The following is a 9361-nucleotide window of genomic DNA, read 5'->3' on the forward strand; positions in this document are numbered from 1 at the left end:
GTTACGATCAGTAATTTTAAAGAACCATTATCGATTACTTGAGTGAAATGATTTAACTATAAATTTGCACTTTCCTGCAATATCCTTCACCCTAATACTTATGATACTTATCGACATGTGATTCAGTATAATTGCATGTGTGTTTGTTTAAGACTCTGAGAGATACGCCGTTTATGAAGGAATTTTGCATTTTATTATCCGACAGCGCCTAAAAGCAATGAAGAATCAATGCCTGATGGCCTCTACAGACCGTATTTTCACGGAGAACTCGTGGTGGAGTACAGAAAAAGCGTAGCGAGTCGGAAGCCTTCTGTTACTAACGTAGAGGCACAGAATCATGTGGAAAATATAGAGGAGTATGTGGAACCAGGTACAATATACGTGTATAATTTTTGCTATACGCAACCCAAATGATTAGACTTAATTCGGATATTATATATTATGTATTACGATAAGCAAATTATTAATCGCTATGTCTTGTGAATGCTCGTTTTCAGACACCCCATTTGTATGGCCTACTGGCAGTAAATTAAACAAAATATGGTTCTGCCTCGTTTGGCCATTAAAATTTATATTGTTCATTACCATACCGGACACCAGATATAAACGATGGAAAAAATGGTATTTGGTAACGTTCATTATGTGCGTCATATGGATCGCGATGGCCTCCTACCTGACATCGTGGATGACGACTGTCCTCGGTGACACTATCGGGATCCCGGATTCTGTGATGGGTATCACGTTCCAATCCGCCGGTGGCAATATGCCAGAACTCGTCTCGATCATTATACTTTCGAGACAAGGTAAGCTGTTCGTATAACGCCCTAGCAAGTTATTGAGGTGTCAATTCTGATTTTGCCTACTGGATTTTTTATTACCACCAGCGGTTACGAACAAGTTGATGGCAACAGTTTCCTCTGAAAAATACGTAGGTAGTTTGATAAGTCAGTGATTCTTTAAAAACAGATATTGAAAAATAAGTCGAATTTTAATTTAAAAAGAAATAAAAAGAAGTCATTTATGAAACTACCTACGTAGATTATGGCAATATTTTACAATATTTTTTAATTATTTGCGCAGGCAATCGTTGTCCGCATAATTTCTTTAAGTTGCCTTAAACCAAATGACTTGTACTGGTGACAACAATTAACGTGATGCAACTGAAGGAAACTTGTGTCAAGCAAATAATTCCTTTTTTATGCGAAGGAGCTTGAGTCAAAGTAATGAACGTATCCACAAACATAAAACAACAGTAACATTATAGCAATATTATATAATTTTCCACTCAACGATACAAATTGATTTGTTCGGAAAGTCTGTATGGATCTAGTAAATAAAGAAAAAATCCAGGACTTCTACGAGAGAGGAATTATTATACAATAAATTATTTGAAAGATAGAAAAATATTGTAGAACAAAACGCATATATTATTAGATTAAAATTATTTTTAACTAAAAAAAATGTTTTATTTGAAAATTTGTACGAATTTTCTGGACAACTCAGTAATCTAACGATACGCATTTACGTAATAGTTGAGTCACATTACTGTAGGAACTAACCTATTATACATTGTGACGTTACTGTTACTTTGTGTTTAGGGGGACTTAATTAATCTGTAAGATAAGATATTATCCGGATCGATTTTCTATTTTTTCTCAGGTAACGGAGACATGGCTATGAGCAATACATTAGGCGCGAATACGCTCGATATTCTGCTGTGCCTTGGTTTACCGTGGATGATCAAGATCCTTATGTCCCAGAAAGACATCGACATTGTTTCGGGTGCCCTGCGTTTTAGTGTGCTTTCAATCGTTGCGTGTGTAATCGCCTTTTATCTAGTCACCGCATTGTGCAAATATCGCTTAAATAAGAAAGTAGGTATTATTTGCTTGATATTATATGTGATATTCTTGGTATTTGCATTATCGTTCGAACTAAACGTCTTCTATTCGGTGAACTTACCTATGTGTCCTCCTTAAATCTGCCATTTTATGTGACAGTATAAGATGATATTTTTCTGTTCATGAGAAAGACATGATTAAGTGAAAATTGCTTTTATTAACTTTTAAAATGTGTTCAGGAAACCAAAGTAATAGGACGACAAAAGTTCTTAATAACATAAGAAAGTACGTTCTTTTCTACGGTTATTATTTGTAATTTTTTAATTATAAAGTTGCTTTTTAAGTATTTTCTTTGTTTTAATTTTTACGTTTTATTTATATCTTATTTCTACGAAATAAAATAAAATCTTTCAATATAAAACTATTGATTAAGATCGTTTTTTGTATTGAAATAAATATAACTTGTAAATATACAGTTTGTATAATAAAAGCAGTTTATTAAAGATAAAAAAGAAAAAAATAAAAGAAGTTCATATTCCATTTTTTATTTTATATTTTTTAATAATTGCCCTATATACTAAATTTTGCATTTAACTTTGAAAATTAATTTGCTACCGTTATGTTATAATATTTTCATATACTCAATATTTGTCAGTTTCTAACAAGGAAAAATTTAATGTCCTGATATTCTGGTTGAGAGAGGAAGTTTTTACAACTTTTATTATAAAAATTATTATATGTATATATAATTTATACACTAGATGTTATATATAATACTGTAAATCATGAAAAGACGCAAAAGTGTATTTAAAATGCCTATTTTTGGAGATGGGCCAACCAATGGCAATCTAACAAGAGTCCGTATTTTTTTATATTGCTCAATTATTGCTAAAAAGTGAATTGTTAATGTGTGTGTGTGTGTGTGTGTGTGCGTGTGTGTGCGTGTGTGTGTACGGTAATATTATTATAAAAAAAGAAATGCAATGCTCACACGCCAAAATACATGACTCTGAAGAGGATTGCCGTTTGAAAAAATTTGTAAACGAGATGCAGATCTCGAGAATTATATAAAGATTACCCATTTCCAAGCTTAATATTACTACAGTATAAATCGACCTGAATCAGCCGTTTTATATTTACAAGCGGATGGCATGACATTTCCTCTTTGATGTCAATTTTTTTCCGCATTTTATGAGCACGAAATACAATTTTGGACCATCTTCTTTTCCCTCCCACACTTTCTTCCTTTCTCTTCTTTCATTAAAACGCTTTCGAATCATCGATAGTAACATGCTCACACACACAGTGACAATGGATAAACGCCAATTATCACAACAATGGTCCCTAGGATCACCGAAGACGCGCTCAGCGATAATAGCGAGATGCCCATCGCAGCATTGGTCCCCTTGGTCATCCAGGATGTCGCTAGTGACCGTGATGGATATGCCCAATGACCATTAGGATATCCTCTTAGCAATGGGCATCAGCAGGATACTCCTTGGATAGGCATTCTGGTCACTTCATGCTCTTAAAACGTGGAAAATAGTCGGACGATAAAATATCATGACGACTTTATTTCATTTCGGTATATTAGAAAGGACTCTGCGCGTCGGAAATATTTTATTTATTTATTTATTTACTTTGCCGATTCGGATATTGCTTGTCTATGGCATCGCTGTACTCTCCCTTTCTCTTATCGTAATAATAAAGATACGACAGACTTGCCTATGCGGCGGTCAACGAGATCTACGTGTACCTATTTACATGTAAATAGGCGGTAAGTAAAGTAGGCGTTGAAGAGAGCGCAATAGGCCGCGGTGACATTGCGCGTGTTTCTTCTATTATCGAATAAATTCGCATTACGGTTAAAAGTTAAGAGTGTGTAAAAATCGATATTCTCGAAAGAATCGTAAGAAATACGATCCGCTTATATCACGTTCTTGTTCTTTCGAATTAACATTGACCGTTAGCACACTCATCTCTTTCATTTACATGGATAATACTAATTAAATCAGTAATTTAAATCGTAAAAATTGAATCGATAAAATATCGATCTAATTGGTAAGAATTATCCTTGTTGAGAGGCATAATGAGAAAGAAGTTTTGTTTATCTTAGGAAGCGAACAATTGAAACTGGTCTTTGGCAGTATCGCCTCGATCTTAATTCTGTCTTATCTGGATTATCATGAAGTCTATTTTTATCGCGATTATTTCCATTCAAGAGATCTTGACATTAATCCAAACATATCTCGTCGCAATGTTAATCTTTATTAAAAATGCACATGAAATAAATATAACATAAAGTGACGATAAAAATACAAATATAGAAAGTGCACGCAAAAGTTAAAGTACGGATGTGCATTAAAATAATCATAAGTAATTGAGCACGTACATAAAACTATCAAGTAATTGTTAGGAAAAAAAAAATTGTTCTGCCTATTTTTTGATTTTAACTTGAATTCATTCGATCTGCAGTACAATATCATAATATTATCAGCCACCTGATATAACTGTAATAGTGAAATGAAACAATTACAAAGCAATAATTGCAAATTAAACATAATTTTGTAGATGCATCCTTCCCGATCAGCAATATTAGGACGGATTTTAGCGGCTGTAAAGTGTAATACGGAGGTTTACCTTATAAAAGCGGATGGCATATTAAAATCATATTTTTATGATTAGATAAACATTGCATTTCATTTGCTTATCGTCGCATTATTTTATTCTTAACCTTTGTATTCACAATGATAGAAATCGATACGAGATCTCTGAGAAAGAATTAATAAATTACATCTGAACAATTCGCATACATGATCAATTATCTTACTCCGTCCAGATCTTGGATCAATTTCTAGCATCGTGGAGATAAGACTTTATATAGTGATGCCGATAGGCAGTCATCGATCTCTCGCTGTTTTCTCTCTGCACGTTTTTCAGGCACGCTTCAGGTACTAATGCCATGTTTTCATTATCCCTGATAGCTCTCAATATTTCTCTCGATCGCAGGCTACGTACAACGATAGTTTCATCATTGGTAACACGAGCAATCCTTGTACGCATTGTACATAGGTAATTTGCATTGCGACTGACAATTCAAATATAAAACTTTTGTTTAGGAGACTCCAAGAATTTTAAGAACACACTTTAAGAGGACATATTTTTAATCTTTTACAATCAGTTATTGCACCAAAATTGAATTTTAAAATTAATATTACAAAGTTTCAATGATTCAAAACCACTTTCAAATCCACTTTCTGGAAAACATTGTTTTTTTAATTGTGTCGTTGTTGTAGCAAATGCGCGATATATTGTCAAGATTATGACAGTAACAATCGAAAGGTTTAAGTCGCTCATTGTTCATTATTGACAAATAAAATAAACCGTTCCATACAAATGTATAATAAGTAATTAATTACTGTCTTTCAATATTAAATTAGCCAATATTAAATTGGCCAGTATTAAATTTTTGTAAGGGTCAGAAAGATGGTCTCTATATATATCACGATCATTGAAAATGGATCCTCTAAACAAGAGTTTTATCTATTCAGAAATGTAAAAAACCAACGAATGTTGCCGAGACTCGATAACAATTAACGTTCGATGCCTTCCTGTCGATGAGATCGCAATGTGTCGGTTTGTAAGCATATATTACTACGCGAATACTATAATTTGTTCAATACTTGGTGCGCGATATTTTTTTATTTTTTTTGATTTATATCGTGACATGCTCTCCTTTTAATCATCCCCAAATATTTACACTGGAACCTACTTCGCTGTACCTATGTCACGCATCGGACGAAAGTCTGGTTTGAAAAAACTTCATCAGGCGCGATAAAAGTGTATGTACTGGCAGCTTCCATTATCCCTCTTTTTTTGTTTCCTTTTCTGTGAGCATATGCAACATTGTACATTTCCAAGAGACTTAGCGTTTATCAGTGAGGTGACAAGATTAAGTGGAATGTCAATAACATCGATACGGTATGTGTAAGAAAATTCTCGCATACGCGTAAAAATGAATGCTTCATTTAAAAGAGCTCAATTAAAAATACACGATTGACAATATTTTGATACAAATGAAATTAGATGTTGGAGTACGCGTAATATCGCAAAAAGATTTTGTCGAGGCTTTTTCTCGCACTAATTGAAAAAGTTCATCGCAAATTCTGAGAAGAATATTCTGGCTTTAGCAACAAAAAGTACAAATAAAATAAATTTTGATTATATATATTAGAATTTTGATTATGGCAATTAAATTTTTAACTATTTCAACTAGAATGTTTGACGGATTTAACTATAAGCGTCTCATTTGCACCTCTTTGATTGAATTTACCCAAATTCCAACTGGTACAAGACTTTTTCCAGTATATATACATGTCCAAAATGTGTAATACTCTTTTATGTTTATATATATATATATACATATATCAATATACAGATTATCATTTTTACGGGAGCGAGAAATCTTCTCACGATCGTACACTTGAGCAATGTTCCGAATGATCGGCGAAACGATGCTTGATTGGCACGAATCGCATCTGCTGATGACTTTGTCACTTTGGCATGAGGGAACGGTAAGATAAATTGAAAGAATATTGCTCAGGGGCAACGATACTTCGCACAAAGATATAATTGTCGAATATTACAAATCTTGCGTTTCTTTTCAAGATAAATCACCTTCTTCACTTGCTGAAATGTGCTGCATCTCACTTTATGGCAAAGCGAAGCGAAAAGCTATCGTGTGCGGTAAACAAACAGACGTTCTCTTGATAGAAACGGTCATCTATTCAAGTAAAGAGATCTTTTGTACACAGTCCGGATCTTTAAAGATTCGTCGGTGAATCTATCGTGTATTAGTATAGAATTTACATTTTTATTCGGTTTGACCGAGTTAATGCGAATATTTAGTGAAAATATTTCGAACGTAGCCGTTAAGAAATTGATTACGTCTAAAGAATCAGTCCGGCGAGTTAATGAGACTGAATCAGACTTTGAATTAAAGCGTCGCTCCAGCTCTTCGAATCGTCTCAACTTGTTCTACCGACTGGACTCGATTATTGGACTCGTCAGCTCAATTATTCCGCAATTACTCTTTATGTAATTTATTTTTCAATCGCATTCATCCCTTAGTACAATGCCTATACTCTGAAAACAGGCGCGTATTCTTTGTAAAAGCGAAAAATCCGTGGCGATGTATTTTATTAGCGCATATTGCGCATCACGCGTTTCTTATACAACGCAATCGTCTCTCGATCCTTGAACAAACTAGAAAGAAGAGAGGATGGAGAAAGAGAAACGGAGAAAGAGAAGATAAATTGGTGGATAAAATTCGAAGAATCAAGCGCGACATCGGTAGAAAGAAATATGTATATTGGACGTCGAAGTTGATGGGATGAGGTGCATCGCGTTTTAGATAATATCCTTGATAAAGTTCTTATGACCTACGACGAAATTTTTTTTAGATGATAATCGACGTGTGTGTGTGTGTGTGTGTCCTATACCGTCCGAATTAATTAATTGTCCGCAAATCGCTTTTACTCGACCAATGAATGGCAGAACGAACGTTGTAATCTGGTGGACACTCGTGACACTGCTGAATTCCTGGTTACTCCCTACGAGTGTAGCAAATGGGATTATTAACGCTAAGAATAATGAACACTTGGAATCGCGAATAAAAATCTCTCCGACGGGATAGAGTCTCCTGACAGAGGGAGATTAGAGAAAAATTTACGGCGGCTGGATGGGACAAATGTAACCGTTCCCAGAGATTGCTTTTGAAAGCGTGCAAACACGCGATTCTGTCAACGGAGACAGATGGACTCTCGCGATGATACACGTCGCGTTTATCACCTACATATCTACGAGTGTCCACGAGTGTGACGTACGAGAGATACAAATCGTGCGTGATGTTCGGGATACCCCCGTGAGAATGAATGTTCTCGTTGCCGTCGAGAGACGACGAGTCTCCGGAGATGGGTTCCTTCGTAATTGGTAAATATTGTCGTGTCGACTCGTGGTCATATGTGCACTCGACCCGCACCGGGTCGCGACCAAATGTAAAGCGGAGAACGCGAAAACGAGTCGCATCCGTGTCAGTCCTTGGCCACCCGATGTTGGGTATCAATAGCGTGTGGAGCAACGAGACGGTTTACCGTCCGCGTGTGACTTCACTGTATCTCACAGAATGGCAACTTGTTGTTTACTTCCTTGGTCTGCTCCTGATCCTGACTGTTGCCGCCCTCGCTCTTTGGACTGCCCGCCTCTTCCACAGAACCCCCACCGCTGCCGTGGGGGCACATCGATTGTCATCTAAGTGCCAGAGTGGATATCATCGGCGGTCGGGACGGTTTGTTATCAAGAATCCTCTCGATCTCGCTCATTATGCTCGCGTTTAATTTTGGGATAAGCTGAAAATTACGTATTCTTTTTACTATTTGTCATTGAGTTCGATTCTTTATTAGCCGCGCTAAATCACACATACTTTACACGGATTAGAAACTGATATAATTTTGTAACTTTTTAAAAATGCTGAGAAAATCTACAATCAGCGTCTTTTTTAATTCTTTATGTATATGTATGTATAAATTCTAAAATGTTCTAAGATTTTTCGTTCTATAATTTCCGAATAAAATTTGAAGAAGCTTAAAATATTTTTCAGAAATCTTTATAAATTAAAAATATGAAAAATTCTTAAGAATATTGAGATATGAGAATTTTTTCCATCAGAGATTATATAATAAATGTTAAAAATTATTATATAATAAATAAAAATCAAAGAAGTTCATGTTCGATAAAATGTTCTCAGATGTAATAAATCAAATTGTTATATATAATAATGTATTATGTATTAAAAAACGGGCAAAAACGCGATTAATCAAGTATTAAATTTGCATTTTTATTTATATCATTTATAAAAACAAACCAGAACAATCAGATCAGTAAATCGATAAGCGAAACGGTTTATGTATGTTACGATATCTAACATTAGTGAGAAAATTGCTTTCGATTCATCAGTTGATCTTAGACGATATTATCTAAAATATATATAGAAGTCTTCCGCGAAAGCAGACAAATAGCTTGTTTACCTGTAAGCTTTGGAGACTCTCATACAATTGATCTATATTGGATGCACCGAGCAGAAGGCACTGAACACTTTCATTCTTTAAAGACCACGCGATGGCTAGTTGTCCGAAAGAACACCCCAGTCTTTCGGCAAGAGCACATACGTCCCGTAATTTGTCCGAATATTTCCGAGTCTCCTCATCTGCGGATTTGTCTTTCCACGCGTATTCCTGCATTGCAAAAGCTATCGTTAACACGTTCAGAAACAAGTGCACAATTCGCATTTTATCATCATAATACTTTTTATAAAATTATTATTTGATATAAAAACAAATAAGAATAAAAACCTTGCATTTTATTTAGAAATTATTATTTCTAATCAATTATTATAAATAATAATAAATTTATGATATTGTAATCGGCGGATCAAAATTTTTGTATAATAATAATAGAGATGA

General features: G+C 34.7%; 2 protein-coding genes across 2 annotated transcripts in view; one reads left to right on the plus strand and one right to left on the minus strand.

Annotated features, from left to right (window-relative positions):
* LOC108755773 (sodium/potassium/calcium exchanger 3-like) overlaps positions 1-2076 on the plus strand; it is a 9919-nt gene extending 7843 nt beyond the window's left edge. Inside the window, exons 4-6 of the mRNA XM_018499009.1 lie at positions 206-370; positions 498-803; positions 1660-2076. Coding sequence (XP_018354511.1) covers positions 206-370; positions 498-803; positions 1660-1979 — 791 coding nt within the window. The 3' untranslated portion in view covers positions 1980-2076. The remainder of the gene's footprint in view (positions 1-205; positions 371-497; positions 804-1659) is intronic.
* Positions 2077-6119: 4043 nt separating this feature from the next.
* The window catches only part of LOC108755894 (voltage-gated potassium channel subunit beta-2), a 15888-nt gene continuing 12646 nt past the window's right edge, over positions 6120-9361 (minus strand). The window contains exons 8-9 of the mRNA XM_018499296.1: positions 8927-9173; positions 6120-8248 (exon numbers count right to left, since the gene is read on the minus strand). Of these exons, the coding sequence (XP_018354798.1) occupies positions 8147-8248; positions 8927-9173 (349 nt within the window). The 3' untranslated portion in view covers positions 6120-8146. The remainder of the gene's footprint in view (positions 8249-8926; positions 9174-9361) is intronic.

This window comes from Trachymyrmex septentrionalis, unplaced genomic scaffold (assembly GCF_001594115.1).
Source record: "Trachymyrmex septentrionalis isolate Tsep2-gDNA-1 unplaced genomic scaffold, Tsep1.0 scaffold9, whole genome shotgun sequence".
Lineage (NCBI taxonomy): Eukaryota > Metazoa > Arthropoda > Insecta > Hymenoptera > Formicidae > Trachymyrmex > Trachymyrmex septentrionalis.